The following is a 21,456-nucleotide window of genomic DNA, read 5'->3' as shown; positions in this document are numbered from 1 at the left end:
TTTGTTTTAGTTGTGAACTTGCACAACTTGGTGAGGAACTAGATGGCTCAGCAAAACCAGCAACTCCACTAAGAATCCAATTTTCCCCATCCCTTAATTTCACATCTTAGCATTGGTTTTTCATTCGAGAATCTCCAGTAAGTTTTGAATACTGCGTTTCAGCCTATAGGTGTGATGCCTTCTGTAGACTCAGTTGTTACTCTGCTCTACTATAGGATGCCACCTGTGTAAGTTCCTAGCTCAGCTTGCAAATGCTTTGGAGTCTGAAATGAAAGACAAACAGCTTTATTTAATATGCCAAATCAGCTCATTAGATGGGACACTCCCAATCATCCACATTGCTAATGGCTCCTCTATGGCACTCCTGAATTACTAAAATCTATAGCCCATCTCTGCTTCCCCAGAACCAATCAGAAGAGGGAACACTGGGACTACTCTTCCACAGCTCTTATGTGGCTGGTATTCTGTCTTTCCCATCTCTCAAGCCAGCATCCAATTCCTTTACTGGCATGGAGATCCTCTTTGTTCCCCTTGTCATGAATCCAAAAATCCTGCCTGTGTCTCCTCCCTAGCCATTGGCTGCTGGCACTTTAGTTTCCCAGTTATAATCAGCCTGGGGCAGGGAATCTCAGTGTCTCAAATGCAAGATTATCATGAAATTTGGGAACAATTTAACATGAGTAGCATGAGAACCAATAAACAATTGGGAATAAACAATAAAACACGGCAAATCCAAGCACCAGGCCCTAAGTATTGCCTTTTGGTTATTACCCTCCATTTACTCATATGGTGAAACTACGTTCAAGTTTCCAGGCATCAGGTATTGTGGAGGTCCAACCTAACTTTACTCATATTTTGTTCTTGAAAACATAATGACTGTCTCTAATAAAGCTTTCTGCTTTTCATAGTGTGCTTCTCAAAACATAACACCTGTTCTTTACCACCAAAGAACAAATCCAAATGATTGTTTAAACTATAATACCTATATTCTATAACAGTTGATACAGTAAACTACATAAGCCCCTGTCCTTAAATCCTGATTGGTGTGAAAATGAAGCTGAAAGAAAGATGAAATTTCAAGACCTGTAAGTCATATAAAGTACTCAGAAATTGCTGGTTGTTTGTAAGCTTAGAGGCTCCTGGGGCTGAGAACAAAGAAAAACAAACCCGGGCATTCCTGGGAACAGCTTGACCAAAAAGATAAAGAGCAATATGAGGACATAACAGGGCTATCTGAACTGAGTCAACAACTCACAGAACCCTGACCTGCACGTATTCTTTTGCTGATGTTTGAATAAGCCAATAGTGTGTCACGATGCTGAGTTCCCCACCCCTAAGCCCTTTACCCCATAAAAACCCCTAGCTTTCGAGCCTCGGGGTCGAATCCAGTGTCTCCTGTGTGAGATTCGTTTTTGACATGGAGCTCTGTCATTAACCTACCTCATGTGTTTACAGTAAGGAGGACTCTTGTGTTTCTTTGGGTGCACTCTCTCTCCCCAGACTAGAGCAGCAGTCCCTGAAAGGGGGTCTTACAAAGCTATAATTTTGAAGGAATGTTTCTGCCTGTCCCTCCCTTTTTTTTAAATATATATAAATGTTTCTTTCTTTTATTGTTTACTCTTTTTTTTTATACAATCCACACCTTCTACCCCTTATCTTATTCAAAGTTTCTATTCCTGCACAAACATCATGACCAAGAAACAAGTTGGGGAGGAAAGAATTTATTCAGCTTACACTTTCATACTGCTGTTCATCACAATGGAAGTCAGGACAGGAACTCAAGCAGGTCAGGAAGCAGGAGCTTAAGTAGAGGCCATGGAGGGATGTTTCTTTACTGGCTTGCTTCCCCTGGCTTGCTCAGCCTCCTCTCTTATAGAACCCAAGTCTACCAGCCCAGAGATGGTCCCACCCACAAGCAGCCTTTCCCCCTTGATCACTAATTGAGAAAATGGCTGTCCTCCAAAAAAGGAAAGAGCCTGGTGTGGGGGCACACACCTTTAATCCCAGCACTCAGGAAGCAGAGGCAGGTGGATTTCTGAGTTTGAGGTAAGCCTGGACTACAAAGTGAGTTCCAGGATAGCCAGGGCTACACAGAGAAACCCTGTCTCAAAAAAACAAAGGGGGGGGGGGCGGAGAGAGAAAATGCCTTACAGCTGGATCACATGGAAGCATTTCCCCAACTGAAGCTCCTTTCTTTTGATAACTCCAACTTGTGTCAAGTTGACACCAAACTTGTCAGTACAATTGACCCCTTGTCAACTTGACACACAAATACATCACTAGTAAGCCTCAACCCTTAGTTTCTTATTCATCCCCAAGATCTAAACAACTTTAAATGTCCCTGTCTTAGTTAGGGTTTTACTCCTGTTAACAGATACCATGACCAAGGCAAGTCTTATAAAAAACATTTAATTGGGGCTGGCTTACAGGTTCAGAGGTTCAGTCCATTTTCAAGGTGGGAGCATGGCAGTATCCAGGCAGGCATGGCACAGGAGGAGCTGAGAGTTCTATGCCTTCATCCAAAGACTGCTAGTGGAAGACTGACATCCAGGCAACTAGGGTGAGGATCTTATACCCACACCCACAGTGACACACCCATTCCAACCAGGTCACACCTATTGCACCAAGGCCACACCTTCAGATGGTGCCACTCCCTGGTCCAAGGATATACAAACCATCACAATCCCATAGTCTTTACATATTAAAAGTTCAATCCTTTTAAAATATTCAATATCCTTTAAATTCCAAACTGTTTTACAAACTCTTAACTGTGGAATCCACTAAAATATTTTTTTTCCTTCAAAGGGAAAAAATATGAGGGCACAGTCACAATCAAAAGAAAAATTAAATTCCAACTGTCCAACGTCTGGGATCCAACTCATGATCTTCTGGGCTCCTCCAAGGGCTTGGGTCACTTCTCCAGCCCTGTCCTTTGTAGCACACAGCTTGTCCACTAGGATCCAGATGGCTGTACTTTACTGCTGCTGCTGTTCTTGGTCATTCATGGTCCTGGCTTCTCCAAACACTACATGACCCCTGGGTCATTAATTGCATCTGAGGCTGCACCTTCACCAATGGCCTTCCATGGCCTCTCTTAGTGCTGAGCCTCAGCTGCTCTGCCCGATCCCTTCATGCCAGCAAAACCAGTACCACCTGGGTACCTCTTACACGTTACCAAGTCCAGCCATAGCACAAGGCAAACCTTGGCTATCTCTGGAACACAGCCTCTGTGCTCTCAGAAAACACTTCCGAGAATATGTCACCCCAATGATGCTGGTCTCTTCTTAATTACTGCTAAGTTTTTAGCTACAGCTAACCAGCATCAATAGTCCCAGTAATGCCAAGTTTTCACTCTAGTAGTTCTGGTATCTTGTTAATCACAGCTGATTCTTCAGCCCTAGCTAGTCAGAACCACAGAATCTTCACAATCTAAAATAGCAATGGCCCTGAAAAGAGTCTTTAATTTTCCCTCTGAAATTTCACAAGCCAGGCCTCCATCTTCTGCACTGATCTCAACATTATCTTCCAAGCTCCTACACAACATCCCACAGAGTTCTTAAAACTGAATGTGTCCTTTGGCCCAAAGTTCCAAAGTCCTTCCACAGTCCTCCCAAAACATGGTCAGGCTGTCACAGGAATACCCCAGTTCTCATACCAATTTGTCTTAGTCAGGGTTTCTATTCCTTCACAAACATGATGAGCAAGAAAGCAGAGGGGAGGAAAGGGTTTCTTCAGCTTACACTTTCCAAATTGCTGTTGATCACCAAAGGATGTCAGGACTGTAACTCAAGCAATACAGTAAGAAACACCCCTGTATCCTCTTGAATCCTTTGTATGATTATTTTCATGATGATGAAGAATTAGAAATGTTTAAAGGCTTCCCCATATTTAATGCATTTATAGGGTTTCTCTTTCATAATGATGAAGATTTGAGAATCTGAAAAGGTTTCACCATATTATATTCCTAAATTTCTTGGCAGTATGGATTGTTTCACTGTGAAGACTCTAGAAATATTCAAAAAGCTTCACCATATTAACTACTCTCACAGGATTTTGTCTACATTATGATTTCTTTTGTGTCTTTGAATATGATTGACAAGTGAAGGCAATACCACATGGCTTCCAGACATAGGGTTTCTCACCTCTATGTCTTCTTTTATGTATTTGAAGATTTTAATGTACAAGGCTTTGTACCTTTAATAACTTTCATAGGGTTTCTCTCAAGTGTGTCTTCCTTTATTTACTTAGAGAATACTGTGACTTATAAAACATTTACCACATTGCTTATATTCATGGGTTTCTATCCAGTGTGTATACTTTTGTGTTAGGAGATGACTCTTTATAACTGCTTTACCTAATTAGTGATATTCAGAGGATTTTTCTCCACTACATGTTCTTTATGGATTTGAAGATGATTGTGATGTAGAAGGGTTTCAGGACATTGCCGATATTCATAGGGTTTCTCTCCAGTACAAACACGTACTTATATATTTTGAGGCCACTGTTTTGTGAAAAAAGGTGTAAAAGCACATTGGTAACATTCAAAAATCTCTCTCCTATACGTGTTGTTTTACGATTTTGTTGATGACTGCTTTTTGAAAAAGTTTAACCACATTGGTTAAAGTCAAAGCATTTCTCTCAAGTATATATTCTTTTATGTATGTAAAGACTATTGGTTTTTGAAAAAGCTTTACCATGTTGGTTACATTTAAAAGGTTCCTCTCTGGTATGTGTTCATTTATATACGTGGAGATCAATGCTTGCTGCAAAGACTTTATAACATTAGATGCCTTCATAGACTTTCTCTTCTGTATGATCTTTTGTCTTTGGAGGTCACTCCTTCCTGCAAAGGCTTTACCACATTGGTTAAATACATAGGGTTTTTCAGCTGTATGTATTCGATGATATTCAAGACCACTGCTTCCTGAAAAGGGTTTACTACCTTGGTTTCATTCATGAGGAGTTTCGTCTGTATGTGTTCTTTTATGACATTGGAGACCACTGCTTCCTGCAAAGGCTTAACCACACTAGTTACATTCATAGGGTCTCTCTCCTGTACGTGTTCGCTTATATATCTGGAGAGTACTGCTTTCTGCAAAGCTTTACCACATTGTTTACATTCATAGGATTTATCTCCTGTATGTCTTCGCTTATGTATTTGAAGGTCAACACTTCTTATAAAAACTTTACCACATTGCTTACATTCACAGGGTTTCTCTCATGTATGTCTTCGCTTATGTATTAGAAGGTCACCACTTCTTTTAAAAGCTTTACCACATTGTTTAGATTCTTAGGGTTTCTCTCCTGTATGTGTTCGCTTATGTATTTGGAGAGTACTGCTATGTGCAAAGGCTTTACCACATTGTTTACATTCACAGGGTTTCTCTCCTGTATGTGTTCGCTTATGGATTCCGAGATGACTGCTTCGTGTAAAGGCTTTACAACATTGGTTACATTCATAGGGTTTCTCTCCTGTATGTATTCGTTTATGAATTTGGAGGTCACTCCTTTTTGCAAAGGCTTTACCACAGTGGTTACATTCATAGGGTTTCTCTCCTGTATGTGTTCGTTTAAGTCTTTGGAGGACACTCCTTGTTCCAAAGTCTTTACCACATTGGTTACAGTCATAGTGTTTCTCTCCATTGTGTATTCTTACATGCCTTTGACTATGACTGATATGCAAAGGCTTTACCACATTGAATAAACTCAGAGTGTTGCTCTGCAGAAGAACTTCTTTCATGCCTGCAAATACAATTGGCACACGTGAAATTGTTCTCGCATTGATTATACTGATGAGTCTTTTTATCTGTATGAATTCTTTTAAAAATTGGCTTCATTCAAAAGAGCAATCTAATGTTAATGTAATATGCCTTTGTTTGCATTCAAAGGTGTTCTCCTCGTTATGGATTGTTTTACATCTTTGAGGATACATGAAATGGGAACAGTATTGATTATCTGGCTCACATTTATAGCATACTTTTTGTATAAAAGGTTATTCACATATTTGAAAAAAACAGGAAGAACTCAAAGTCTTTGCACACTGATTGCATTCACAAATTTTGTTATCATGAGAGTAATACTACATTTGGAACATGAACAAATGCAAACAGAATATAATTTCTACTACCCTAATTCTAATTATGATTTTCAGCAGTTTGAGTTGGAAAATGTCCCCAATAATGTTGGGAAACTAAGTACTTATAAACTTACAGCACATTTAGAATGTCACTCAAAGTATGTTATACTGCATATCCTCTTGTTGTTCTGAAAAAGTGAAAGGTATGTGGCATCTTTCAATACCCCTATGCTCACAAGGGCTGTATCCATAGTAACGTATGACAACCATATTAAAAGAGAATAACAAGTGTAAAGGTTCCATATTACATTCACACACGTGACTTTTTTCCTCATAGAGATGTAGTATAGCGATTAAGGTTTTTCCACCAAACCATTTTTGAATCTTATGAACTGTCCATCTCACTAAATTTAGCAATGATATTACAAGTATATCATTGAGCTCAGATATACTATGGATTATTTGCTTATTACTAGGTTTTAGACATATACTTGTCACCTAATCACTGTGTGTTCCTTTTGCAATAGCTAAGCGATATGAGACTAAAGACACTCGCACTTGTACAGCATGGCTCTACTAGGCTTGATTTAAACAGTAACATACCTGTTAAGCCATTATTTCTCTGTCTTTGAACTAATAGAAAGTCTTGCAAACAATAATTACATATCTGCCATAGACATATATGATTTTATGAAATTCAATAAACATCCATAACTGAAAGCAGTGCTTATTGTACCCTATTGGTTTTCTTTACTACTTGTAGCACACGTTAAACTTTCTTCATAGGCATTTTCTCCTCAGTTTGCAGAGTAAAATTACCTTCCATGACTTCTAGAAGTTTGGAAATGGTCTTCAATTGTATGTTCTTCCCAACTGTAACCTAAACACAGTACCAGAGAAAGTATGTTACATTATTGGGAATTAGGCAACATTTAAGTTACTAACTCCATTGAACTTTAAAACCATGACTGATTTATTCACCATATTCTTCCTCATTCTCAATTAAAATTACAAAACAAAAAACAATAACAAAGAAACAGTTGTGCATACATGTTATAAAGTAAAAAAAAAAAAGAAAAGTCCAATATTATCTATAGCTGTGAGATTCCTATAGGTCTCTACCATCACACCTTTGTAGAGACTCTTCTGAGAAGCATCCAGCAAAGCCCACTCTTCCTGAGTGAAGTTCACATGCACGTCATCATAGGTGACTAAATCCTGTAGGATTTGATAAGTGTGCACAAAGCAATATATACAGACAACAGTGTAAAGGTTTATTTCAAAATGAATATTCGCTGACTGCCCTGCCTACCCACATAGTACTTTTTATCCAGTCTTTCACAGTTGGACAACAAAAACTTAAGTAAATAAATGATCTCTGGGAACCTGATGCCTTAGTTTTAAGATGTTCTGTATGGAACCATGTAGAATGCTGGTAGACATTTTTGTTATTGAGATCAAATATGCAAGAGTTCCCTTAAAACTGCAGTTTTCTCTCACCTATCCATGTCACAAAAGACCATTTCCATCTCCCCTTACCTTCTTGTCACATGTCCCCTTCCCTTCTTAGCCCCCAAGTATGGACAGACACCCCCTTCTCAACCATAGCCAATTCTCCCAAAGACCAAGCAGTCTGTCTAAAGAACAAGCCCACTATCTGTTTTCCTAGACAGAACAGTCTCATAGTAGGCCACAGAACTGCCACACAATATCAGGGAAAGCTTCCTCTGCCCATTTCCACGTGACCAATTTTCAACTTTTCTTCAATAACTAAGGCAACTACACCAGGAACAATGTGAACTTGACTAATATTACCTGTGCTAGTATGTGTATAGAAATAAAATAAAATCATATTTCCTGACTCCAATAAAAGTAACTCAAAGTCACCCCTAAACTGTTATAAATCTGACCCTACAGTTACTACTGATCTGTCTTCCAAACAGAGAGGCCCCATGCTCCAGAGTTCTCTCTGTCATTGTAGATGATCAGAAAGTTGAGCTATTGTTCTATAGCTGTTCATGACCCTTTGTACTTTCAGGCTAAACCAGGCCCTGGGAGCCCATATACAAAACAATGCTGAATGATAACTTAATGTCTGCTTCCTGCCATATGCATTATGCTCCAATCTGTCCTATCCACCCACCCAGCACCATCAACACCTGAGAAACTTCTGCATGTCAGAAGCTCCTTTTGTAACAAGAATTGAAATTCTGTGAATCATGCCATTTTGACAACAGGGAATAGAAAGATAAAAGGAATCTAATCAAATATTTCTGGAGGATGATCGCTGACAACTCTTTACTACTACCTTCTAAACTATTTATAAAACTAGTCACACAAAACTGAATACAGAAGGGTCATGAATTCTAGAAATCAAACCATTAGTTTTCCAATGTTGTCCTATGGCACACCAAAGGCAATGCCTGTATATGCACACTGCAGAGTGACATTTAAGTTCCATACCTTGCCACTCCCAGGGCTACCGAGCCACCCCCACCCCTGTAAATCCACACTCAGAAAGAGTCAAAGGACAAGGGCCTCTGTTATGATCACCACATGGACCAACAGAACCACACTCTGACCCACAGTCCATTTAGAACCAGAAGATCGGACTCAAATAGCTCTGCAGACTTGCTTCTCCTGTACCGTCAATGGAGATTACTATAATAACCAGGGGATGGCTTGTAGTCTTCCAGGCAGCTTGTAACACATGCATCTGAGGAGAGTCCTGTAGAGAATCTGCAAGCTACCTTCCCCTAGTGTTCCTGATTGTTAGTCCTGCCCATAGTTCCTCATTAGCATGGAAAAGTCAGCTGGGCCTCAGGGCAACAACAGCTCCTTCCACTGTGGGATCACAGAGCAAAAGATTTAGACAGCTAAAACCTTCCAGGCTAGGCTGTTACACCCTACATGCAGACATAGCCCTAGTCTGGAAAATTTACATTTATAAGAATGTTCTAGTCCTGGAGACCAAGTAATTTCCATTTAAATTCCATTTAATTCCCAAGGTCCTTTCTTTATATATTCAATTATGCATGCAATACCCACTACAGCCATCTCTACTTCTTACTGGGGAAGTCCTGCAGCCAACCTGCAATCAAATTCATACATTGACAATAATTTAAAAGTGAATGTGACTATGACTTTTAAAACTAGAAGCAGTTATTGGGCGAGAAAAAGGAAGAAAAAGAAGAAATAAAATGTAAGGACATCACTGCTCCTAGGTATGGTGGAGGAGAAAGTATATTATACACAAAAGAGTGAACATAGCCTGACCCAATTATACCTGGGATAGTATAGAGTAGACATGACCTGGGACCTTGTGGAGAGAGGAAGGAGGGCAGAAGCAAGAGCCAGATCAAGATGGTTAATGATAGATGAAAAGCCCAGTTCCTAAATGATTGGATTGCATAAGGAATGGCAGCTGGGAGATTGGCAGTCCTACTGCTGGGGTAGATGGCGAGGTATGCCAGCAATATGGTGTCACAACGAGGGCCTGTGATCTCATTTGACATTGCCCTAATCTGAAAAATGCCCGAAGATGACCAGTATGGAATTTAACTGATTGTGCAAAATTGATTACTTGACTCCTTATGGTGAATGTCAACTACTGCCAAAGCAGAAAGGCCTCACCTACCTTATTCCTCCTCCTCTTCTGTGCTGCAAGTAGACCAGCTTCAAAGTTGGTCAGTGAATTCAACCTTATACCTGTTCCTCTTTATTTGTAACCCCCTAATTTGTAACCCTGTAACCCAGGGAGGTTAGACAACACTCATTCCCTGGTGTCTTTTGTCTCACTGATCAGTCAGAACCCAGCTTGACAGGAGTTGTAGGACTGTTTTCCAAGCCCTGGGCAGCAGAGGGAGGATTAGGAGTTCAAAGCAAGTCTTAACTACATGGCATAAAGAAAGTAGGAGCTACAGGAGATGTTTCTCTAAACAGACAGATATGAAATCTCTTTAAAAACAGGAATGAAATTCTTAATTTTGGGGCAATATTGGAGAAAAGAAACACTTAAGAGATCACCCATGGATAGTCAAAATGAAATTTAAAATCTAATACCAAAAATGAACTTTTTAAAAAGAAAAAAATAAATGAAAAAATATATTACTGTACTGATTTGAAAAAGATCATGCCCTTCCTGGTAGAAGGAATGGCAATAATAAGATAGTGTTTGACCTTGCCCCTATGATCTTTGTTAACTACTGAGATCTATAATGTGACACACACAGCTACAGCTAATGGCATGTGTTTATATTTCTGAGATCACTTAAATATGTCACCAAGGTTTGCACATATCTCATAATACAGATCATAAAATGGGAATTCATCACTCACTGGCTCAAGCTAACCTGCCCAAAATAAACACCCACCAATCTAGTTTTACTAATAACCATTCTCTGTTGTAAACTTCTCTCTCAATTTATGATTTGATTTTTTGTGTGAACTTGTAGTGTACTCAGTAACATGTGATCAGGTATTCTGAAAGATTTATAAGTACAGAGGACAAGGAGATATGGAAAAGAGAAAGGAGAAGTTTTTTTGCCCTTCCCCACTTAGGATCTTTTCGCTTTTCCTCTTAGATAGCTTTCATAGGTAACTTTTGACAACTTAGTAAAAACTCCATAACCACTTCTTTGAGTGTCCCATTTTCTTCCTGTGATTTCTGACCTGCAGGCTAAAAGTTAGAGACCAGCAGTTCCTTCTGAGATAGAGCAAAGGCCACACTGCTTAATCCTCAGCTGTTAGGCTACAGGTGTTAATCACCGAAGCCCTCAGTCTTCTACCCTCAGAAAGAGCAAGGAAGGTTTTAGGCTCAGGTGCTCAAAGCAAGGCTTAACTACATGGCATAAGGAAAGCCTGAGCTACCGATGTTGCTGTAAACAGAAAGATATGTAATCTCTTTAAAAATAGGAATTAAATTATTGATTTCTGGGAAATATTGGAGAATAGGAAGAAGTAAGAGGTCAGAGCACCTATACATAAAGAAAATAAAAATTTAAAAAATAATACCAAATATTGGCTTTTTAAAAAGATAAATATAATTGAAAAATATGTCACTATACTGATTTGAAAAAGATCAGGCCTATCTTGGTAGAAGGAAAGGCATTTATGAGATAGTGTTTGACCTTGTCCCTAAGTGCTTTGTTAACTACTAAGGTCTATAATCTAACACACACAGCTACAGAGAATGGCATGTGTTTTACATTTCTGAGCTCAATTAAATATGTCAACAAGGATTGCACAAATCTACATAATACAGATCCTAAAATGGGAATTCATTACCCACTGGCTCGAGCTAACCTGATCAAATAAAACACCCTTCAATCTAGGTTTACTAAAATACATCCATACATGGATACAGTCTGTAAAATTACAAAATCATTTTCATTCCCTGAATCAGGTCCTTCTCCATAACAGTGACCCCTGCAGCATACTCCCTTTTCCTTTGGTCTGTGACCTAGCTCTTGTCAGCACTCTTTTACCTGACAGTGTACACAGTAAGCTGTTCCTCTGGTTCTCATCCTGCCAAATATATTTCTCCACACACAAGCCCCTGACACAAAGGTTTTGACAAGATGCAGTCTTATAATAAAGTTACTCAGAGGCCACAGCTGGGACCAAAAGGAGAGAGTAGGTCCACAAAGGACCTCACAGATGTTCCCATCTGTCTGGCTGATGCTGACAATCCAGCCTCTGGGAAGAGATATTACACAATCATCCTTTGCTAAGATGCTTGCTCCTCCTCTTTGTGGGAGATGACATTGCACTTACCATGTCTGAAGTTCTAAGTTTGCCTGAGCTAACCTCACAGCAACCAGCAAAAATAATAAGAACCGATTCCACAGAAACACTGAGATCAGCTGAGTTACACAGAGGAGCATGCAGGCTTAGTACCTGGAAGAGTCACCTCCTCTTCTGACTGGCAGCTCCATGTGGAGGCTCTAATTCGCTATTGAGTCTTGAGTGAAGTGAACACCAGGCTTAGGGTTAGAGTGTGCTGTAGAGATGCAGCCCAGTGGTTCCAGTCTGGGCCAATCCTTTTCCAGATCTGCAGATTTGCAGTTCAGTAGCACCAGTGTGTCTCCTCCAATAGTCTGTTCCTTCACCAAGCTCTTGGGAGAGGCTAAGATTCCTGATCCTTGCTGCCTAAGTGCCTGCCTCTCCCCTTTCTGGGCAGTGCCCCTGGGTTCACTGCTTTGAAAGTTTGGAGTTTGCCTGAGCTCTAATTCCAGCACTCAGGAGGCAATTCCCCTTCTTCCTCCTGGAATCAAGGTGGATAGCTTACATTTCCCCATCAATCAGCTGAAATTGGAGTTACCAAACTGTCCACAGGTGGTCAGTGCCCAAATATTAGTAACTGAAGAGATTTTTAGGACATAAGATTTTGTGTTGTGGCTTCAGGCTGGGTTCAGGTAAACGGCAAGTACTTTCCACCCAATGGCTATGAGACAAGGCTCAGAGCAATTAGGACACATGTCAGACACTGTGGAGCACTCATGTTAGTCAGCTCATTGTCCTCAGTGGGTTGTCAAAACAAACATAATAACAAAAAACCCACACCTATATTGGTAAAATATATCACTGTACTGATTTGAAAAATATCAGGCCTTTCTTGATTGAAGGAATGATATTAATAAAACAGTGTTTGACCTTGCCATATGTGCTTTGTTAACTACTGAGATCTATAATGTGACACACACAGCTAGAGCTAATGGCATGTGTTTTACATTTCTGATACATTATATCTATATAGTACAGATCCTAAAACAGAAATTCATTATCATTGGCTCAAGCTAACCCTTACAAATTAAGTACCCACCAATCTAGTTTTATTTAATCACATGCATTATTTAATACATGCTGTTAAATTACAAAATTATTAACCTTGCCTAACTCTTATCCTTCGCTAGAATGGTGACACCTGGAGCAGATTCTCTTATGGTTTTATCTATGATCTAACTATCTCCTGCCCTGTTTCAACTGACAGAGATAACAGTAAACCATTGCTCCTGTTCTTATCTAAAGGTGGAAGAAATTAACAGTTCATTATATGACTCAAATGAGCAATTATAAAACACTATTTTGCTACATTCTTTAACTTAAGAATTTAGGAATTTCCATCAAGAGGAAAGCAAGGTCACTCTCCTGGGGAGCAGCAGACCAGGGTCAAGGCTTACTGAGTCAACATAGCTTGTATTAGAAACATCTCTATATGGGGAAGAAGAGACAGCTCTCCCAGAATTAACATGTCATCCCAGAAAGAAATCTCTCCATATACAACTAAAATATTAATTAGGAAAATTTTCTTAATGGCATCATGGATTCAGCTGTGGCTAATGCTCAAAGACCAGGCAGCCAAAGACAGGTTTTGGATTCCACACATGCTCTCATCCATAAGTTTCTTTCCTGTTCAGTCACCAGGTTATTTTCAACAATTTAAATATGGACTGGAGATTACAAGTCCTACTTAAGACTACTAGGAGATTTACACAGCAAAGACCCCCAGAACACTTATTAAGTGCCTCAGAGCCCTGAAATAGCAAGTCATTTCTCAGTGATAGATTCCTGAGTTGGAGGTCCCAGAAGATGAGAAAAATAGCAAAAGTAGAAGGTAGAATTTACAATAGCTGTAGTAGTGAGAGCTTACACAAGCTATGTCTTATGCCAAGTAAACTTTTTAAGAGTAGCATCTTGTGCCAGGTGTGGTGGCTCACGCCTTTAATTCCAGCACTCGGGGGGGGGGGGGAGGCAGAGGCAGGTGGATTTCTGAGTTCAAGACCAGCCTGGTCTACTAAGTGAGTTCCAGGACAGCCATGGCTACACAGAGAAACCCCGTCTCAAAAAACAAAAACAAAACAAGAGTAGCATCTTGTATCCTTCTCACAGGGGATAAGTGGAAAGAAATGGAGACCTCTATAAAGTCTTTAGAAACTTGCATACCCTGGGACAAACTCAGAAGTCTAACAAAACAATACTGCACAAGGGAACTGCCAAGTATCTAAAAAATCATGACCAACCAAACCCCCAGTGGACTTGGGACAGAGAACCATATCGCCATATTGTGGAGAAAGTTGGAATCTCAGGATCTGAAGCTTCTCCTCCCAGAAGCCCTAGCCACAGAACATTGCCACCTCTCCTAATGCTAATCCTGGCTTAAGAGAAAGAGCACTATTTTGTATTCAATGCACCAGGGCCTTAGGTCAAGCTCCTAAGCCTTAAGGCTCCAGGCTCTTAAAGGTCTGGAATTTAGGATTCAGGTATGCAATTCTCCACACATTAGGATCAAGCTTTATTTGAGTGGACCAGCCCTCAACACAGTAGTATTTTTCCTTTCAAAGAGCTGTCACCAGCGGTAGTCCTGCCCTTGAGGCAAAACTATGCTTTTTCCATGAAGGAAAAGAAAATTATGGATGAGAGCATATGTGGAATCCAAAATCTGTCTTTGGCTGGCTCGTCTTTGAGCAATATTCACAGCTGAATCCATGCTGTCATTAAGAAATTTTTCCTGGGGCTGGTGAGATGGCTCAGTGTGTAAGAGTACCCGACTGCTCTTCCAAAGGTCCGGAGTTCAAATCCCAGCAACCACATGGGTGGCTCACAACCATCTGTAACGAGATCTGACGCCCTCTTCTGGTGTGTCTGAAGACAGCTACAGTGTACTTACATATAATAAATAAATAAATCAAAAAAATTTTTAAAAAAAGAAATTTTTCCTAATTAATATTTTAGTTGTATATGGAGCGATTATTTTCTGGGATGACATCTTAATTCTGGGAAGGAAAATAGATCTTTATGGCACACCAGGCCTTAAGGTTGGTTGTGACCCTATAATGCCATTTTGTGTAGCTTGTTAGGGGCCTGTTCTTTGATATCACCATAGGTCTAATGCCTGACTGTATAGCAGATTTGTCCCTTTTGTTAAGATTTGAAGACAAATTTCCGATAACCGTGGTAAATAAACATGCATATGGCTATACTAGCCTTCAAGAGGGCTGCTTAGCATACTACATACCTGTCAGGTGTTTTACAGGCAGCCCTACCTCAGCTACATCCTACTTAGTGTCACTTAATATTTCCTAAGCATTGGTAAATCCGTAGCATCATCAACTCTACTCTTGTACATCAGAGCTTAATATTGGAGTGCTACCCAACACATAATATGTCTTCTACAGCCTGCACCTACATGTTAACTGCTAAGGGCAGAATTCATAGAAGATAATATAGAAACAAGGGCTGTCAAGTTTGTCATCCTGCCAAGTACATTTCTCCATTTCTCCAGAGTAGCCCCTCCTGCAAATTTTTTTTCTACTTCTTCTGTTTTTTTGGGTTTTTTGGTTTTTGGTTTTTTTCTCTCGATACAGGGTTTCTCTGCCCTGGCTGTCCTGGAACTCACCTTGTAGACCAGGCTGGTCTGGAAGTCAGAAATCTGCCTGCCTCTGACTCCCGAGTTCTGGGATTAAAGGCGTGTGTCACCATGCGCGGCTTCCTGCAAATGTTTTGTGCAGATGCAGCCCAATAATAAATGTATTCAGAGGCCAAAGCCGGGTCCAAGAGGAGACTAAGCCCACAGGTGGCCTCATCTAGCTGCCTGCTACTTACCATCCAGCTGATGGGAAGTCCACTACACATGCATTTTCTACTAAGCTGCTTGCTCCTCCTCTCTGTGGGAGATGATCTTGCACTTATCATGTTTGGAGTTCTGAGCTTGCTAGGTCTTCTCACATCACTCAGTAGAGGCACACAAAACACATCACATAGAAATGCAAAGGTCTGCTGAATTACATGGAGAAGGAAGTCGCTGGCTTGGAACCTGGAAGGGCCGCCTCCTCTTCTAACTGGTAGCTCCAGGTCGAGATTCTGATTGGCTGGAGCGTATTGAGTGACATGTTAACTACTCTTAGGGTGATGGTGTACTGAAGGAACTCATTTCCAACCTGGGCCAATCCTTTTCCAGATCTAGAGATTCATGGTTCAGTAGCACTAATGCCTCCATTCCAGTAACTTACTTGGGTCCTCCTGCCAAGCCCCTGGGAGTAACTAAGATTCCAGATCCATGCTGCTTAATTGTCTGTTACTTCCCTTTGTGGGCAGTGTCTCTGTTTTCACTGTTTTGCAAATTTGGAGCTCATCTGAACTCCAACCACAGCACTCCAAAGGCACATCTCCTTCTTCCTCCTAGAATCAAGCTGGATAGCTTATATAGCTCTTGAATCAGCTTACATTGGAGTTACCGATGTGCCCCACAAGTGGACAGATGCCAGAATATTAGCAATTAAAGAAAGATTTTAAGAAACAAGATTTTGGTCTGTCTTCTGGCTGGGTTTAGGTCACTGCAAGTATGTTCCACATGATGGTTATTTGTCAAGCTTCAAAACAGACTAGGAAACTCATGAAAGACATGGTGCACCCACTTCCTGGCTTTCCTGGCCTTTGTGATCATCAGACAATGACAAAAACAAAAATACAGAGGCAAAACAACCATACAAATAAAATAATAGCTTAATTTCTTAGAGAGAGAGAGAGAGGGAGAGAAAGAGAGAGAGAGAGAGAGAGAGAGAGAGAGAGAGAGACATTTAAAGACAGCACTGAAGAATTGGGACAATACAATAACTCTTAAAGTCATTTCAGATGTTTAGAGTCAGTGCCTTACAATCATTTTCAAAATGAATATTGCCAAGCATGCCAGTATGTGCTATCAATTGCAGTAGTGTGGAGACAAATTCATATTCATGAATTTGAGGCCACACTCCTCTACATAGTCTCTTCCATAATATAAACCATCTCAAATAGGCTTAGTTTCTTTAAATGGCAGATACAGTTACACTGTCAAGAACCAGGAAGCAACGACCTAAATGATATGAAGTAAAAATTTGTTCTATTTCCAGGCCAATCTCACAGTCTCCTCTGAATTCAGAGAGATAATCAGCTGTGAGTAAAAACAGAGAAACTTTTTGGAGTCAAACTCAAGGCTAAGATGAATAGTAACTATTACAAAACTGGAATTGCCTTGCAGTTAGTAATACAATTAAAATCCGCAATTCATAAAACCTACCATGCCGGGCTTGATGGTGCATGCTTTTAGTCCCAGGACACGGGAGGCAGAGGAAGGCAGATTTCCCAGTTGAAGGCCAGCCTGGTCTACCGAGTGAGTCCAGGATAGCCAGGGCTACAGAGAAACCCTGTCTCGCAAAAAAACAAACAAACAAATAAATAAATAAACAAATAAATAAATAAAACATCCCATGAACAGAGGAACACTGTAAACAATTTATACTATGTAAATCTTAAGATTATAGAGGAAAAACTAGTCAAAATGACAATTTGTCCATTAACTTGGGACATTAGAGACAACATCCATAGTTAATATAGAATTACTCATATTTTATTTTTAGGATTAATTTGGAACAGGAAATAAAAAATAGCCCTTAAGTTGCCCTTAACAAATAAAATTGTGATTGTTTATCTGTGTTGTTGTTATTTCTCAGACACAGCCTTATTTAGAATATCAGAGTCACTAAATAAACGCTAATAAAAACAATTAAATCAAAATTAATTTATCTCTGTTCTTTGATTATCTGCTCATTGGAGGCCAGCAGCCTGTATTGTCTTCCTCTCTTTGCCTTACTCTGGGCAGCCTATTTGAAGAGCAGTGACTCCCAGCACCTCTAAGTCTAAACTCTTTGGATAGTCCAGAACTCTGGGAAGAAATCTCCACATGGCTTAGGCAAAATCTGTACCTTGCTAAAAAGCCAATCCTCCCCTCCATCTAATCTTATATCATGGTGTGTGTATTCCATCCCAGAATCTCTAAATAACTTTTAATAGTACTTTCCCCATATTGCCATCTATAGAGGTGAATTGTTAATTTGCTTAAGCTCCCATCAGGTGGCGCATGTACTACACCCGCCCAAGAGTTCTGGATTCGTGAATAAAAGACACACATGTCAGTTTAATCCTTAATATGCCTAAGTAGCTCAATTTCTGTGCACTTCTAATCTTCCCAATGGCTAGCACATACTTCTCTCCAATTCTTTGTTTTGTTTTGTTGTTGTTGTTTGTTTTGTTTTGTTTTTTCGAGACAGGGTTTCTCTGTGTAGCCCTGGCTGTCCTGGAACTCACTCTGTAGACCAGGCTGGCCTTGAACTAAGAAATCATCCTGCCTCTGCCTCCCGAGTGCTGGGATTAAAGGAGTGCACCACCATGCCCGGCTTTTTTTTGTTTGTTTGTTTTTTGAGACAGGGTTTCTCTGTATAGCCCTGGCTGTCCTGGAACTCACTCTGTAGACCAGGCTGGCCTTGAACTAAGAAATCTGCCTGCCTCTGCCTCCCCAGTGCTGGGATTAAAGGTGTGTGCTTCCATCCCTGGCTCTCTCCCTATTCTTAAGTTATCGTTTTCTAAATATACTTAGGTTATTTGCTTTCCCTGACTCAAGTGGGGGATCAGCCCCTGGGCCTTCTTCCCTGGGTAATTCTATGTTGACCTGCCTTTACTTCTGATATCTCTGCTCCCTTCATAGTGATTCTTTCTTTGTCCCCCTTATTCCCTTGCTTGTGCAATCTAAAAGTCCTGCTTGCATTTCCCTGTGCAGCCATTGCCTGAACGGCAATCATTTATTATCAATCAAAGCCAGCTGGAGGCAGGGCTACTGAGCCTCTCAGAGCAAGCATTTCGGGAGGAAAATTAAGACATAGCATAATATTCAACCTGCAATACATGCACATAACCAGGGACTTTGAAACTTCAGATGGGTTAACATTGAAAGAGCACAGCTGGCATCAGGCTGACAATCCGCTATAAAAATGCCCAGTCTTTCCAGATACCTTCTAATTAATGATGCCCTAATCAAACTTTGGGTTTGTTTGTTTTCATAAAAAATAATTCCTAAGGAATATAATGTTGAAAATGAAAATGTAATTATTAAGATGAAATGCTGATCTGACTCTACTGTTTTGTAGATTTTTTCTTTTTTATAATGTGTTTATTTTTATGTTATATATATGGGTGTTTTGCCTGCATGCATGAGGGTGTAAAATTGGCTGAAACAGAAGTTACAGACAGTTGTGAGCTGCCATGTTGTTTCTGGGAATTAAACGTGGGACTTCTGCAAGAGTAGCCAGTACTCTCAACCATTGAGCCATTTCTCCAGTCCCTAGAGTTTTTGTGTTAAATGTCAGAATTCTAAATGTATATACTATGAAATATAATTATATATCCCTCGTCCCCCTCTACAGCCCACAGATCCATCCAAATCAACCATCTCCTCACTATGAACTCTCCTCCTCCTCTGCCTTCTCCTGATCCCTACTAAGTCCATTTAGCAATGCCTGCATGGGTCTGACTGTGAGGCCCGTTATTGGACAATGGGCAGCCTTCCAGTCACCTCATCCTCAATAAAGAATGACCCTGATCTCTCAGCTGCAAATAGCCCTTCAGTTGAGGGTACAACTATGAGAAACGTTTGGCTATTCTACATAGCCAATTTTGGCTTAACCCTCTCACCCACCCTTTGATTGTCCTCATTTCAGCTGATTAAACCTTCCATTTTCTAATAAAGAAAAAATTATTTTATTATTCTACGTGTATGAGTGTTTTGCCTTTTTGTATGTTTACCACATGCATTCCTGATTCCCTCATAGGACAGAAGTGGACAATGAATCTTTTGTACTGGAGTTTTATACAGTTCTGAGCCAATGTGTAGACACAGAGAATACAGGTTCTCTGCAAAAGTAGTCTTTTTATTTTAAATATATTTTTATTAGATATTTTCTTCATTTACATTTCAAATGCTACCCCCTTTCCTAGTTTCCACTCTGGAAATCCCCTATAACCTCCGTCCTCACCCTGCTCCCCAATCCACTCACTCCTTCCTCCCGACCTTGGCTTTCCCCTATTCTGGGGCATAGAATCTTTGCAAGACTAAGGGCCTCTCCTCACATTGATGGTTTACTAGGCCATAAGACAGGAGTACCACCATGTATTTTCTTTGATATTATTTTCTTTGATTATTATATTTTCTGGCCTCGAACTCAGAAATCTGCCTGCTTCTGCCTCTGGAGTGCTGGGATTAAACACATGCGCCACCACGCCTGGTTTCATTTTCATTAAACCCTAAAACGTCTTTAATTTCTTTCTTTATTTCTTCCTTGACCAAGTTATCATTGAGTAGTGTGTTGTTCAGGTTCAACGTGAATGTTGGCTTTCTATTATTTATATTGTTACTGAAGATCAGCCTTCATCTGTGGTGTTCTGATAGGATGCATGGGATTATTTCAGTATTTTTGTATCTGTTGAGGCCTGTTTTGTGACCGATTATATGGTCAGTTTTGGAGAAGGTATAATGAGTTGCTGAAAAGAAGGTAAAACCTTTTGTTTTAGCATGAAATGTTCTACAGACATCTGTTAAATCCATTTGTTTCATAACTTCTGTTAGTTTCACTGTTTCTCTGTTAAGAAAATATTCAAAGATTCCACAATACCTAGTCTTTGAGGATAATAAGGAATCCCAGTAATATGACTGATATTAAATTGTTAACAAAACATCTCAAATGTCTGACTGTAATGGCCAGTAACTCCATGTCCTTTTGAACATCCAGTATAGAAAAACATGTAGGCAATGACTAGTTTCATATTTAGTTGCTTCTCTTGTTAAAGCATTTCCAAATTGATAGCCTGAGAAGGTATCAATAGTCATACTTGCTATGAATCGGGTCCAGTGGGCGCTCCTCAATCCTTGGGAATCAGGAGTTCCAGCAGATGGGCATAGAGTTGGCGGGAATTGACAGACAGACACAGATATGAGAGAGTGTGCTGAATCTGAATGTAATTTGTTAACTCGAGCATCAAACTTTTTATACAGAAGAAAATAGGAAAGTTCAGTGACACTCAGGCAAGTACAATGATGTTACTGAATTCTTACACAAAACAGAGGAATGCAAACACAGAAGGACTGACCAGAGGAACCAACTGGGATAAAATTCAGTGTTAACAACTGGGATCAAAAACAGCTCCACCTAAGGTCCACTTAATCTTAGAAGCCAGGGGCAAGGGCTTCATGCCCTTGGCATAGTTCCTACTCTAGTCTATTGTATAATCAACTTTTCCCCTAGGACATTGTAAACACTTGTGTATGGGTGTAACTCAGCAATCTATAGTTCTAAGTATCTACTCTGGTTCCTCCTCTGGTCACAAACTTCCTTCTTCCTAAATAATGGTAAATTCCTGCATAGGGCAGTGATTCAGCTATCCATGCCCAGGGTCGGATCAAGGACTGCCTAGAATCTAACTTAGGTATATGTCAAAAAAAATCAATCCTTAGGAGCACTTATTTTGTTTATAATTATGTGATTTAAAGATTTGTTTATTTATTATGTTTAAGT

At 40.0% G+C, this 21,456-nt stretch overlaps 2 protein-coding genes across 5 annotated transcripts in view; one reads left to right on the top strand and one right to left on the bottom strand.

The window, feature by feature from the left end:
- Positions 1-21,456, top strand: part of Gm14393 (predicted gene 14393) — a 92,752-nt gene that overhangs the window by 56,911 nt on the left and 14,385 nt on the right. The window lies entirely within an intron of this gene.
- LOC115489542 (zinc finger protein 120-like) overlaps positions 4,977-21,456 on the bottom strand; it is a 50,625-nt gene continuing 34,145 nt past the window's right edge. The window contains exons 2-3 of the mRNA XM_030252312.1: positions 6,896-6,956; positions 4,977-5,742 (exon numbers count right to left, since the gene is read on the bottom strand). Of these exons, the coding sequence (XP_030108172.1) occupies positions 5,291-5,742; positions 6,896-6,902 (459 nt within the window). The 5' untranslated portion in view covers positions 6,903-6,956 and the 3' untranslated portion in view covers positions 4,977-5,290. The remainder of the gene's footprint in view (positions 5,743-6,895; positions 6,957-21,456) is intronic.

Source organism: Mus musculus, chromosome 2 (assembly GCF_000001635.26).
Source record: "Mus musculus strain C57BL/6J chromosome 2, GRCm38.p6 C57BL/6J".
NCBI lineage: Eukaryota > Metazoa > Chordata > Mammalia > Rodentia > Muridae > Mus > Mus musculus.
The sequence above is the reverse complement of the archived record's forward strand: the minus strand, read 5'-3'. Positions and strand labels throughout refer to the sequence as shown.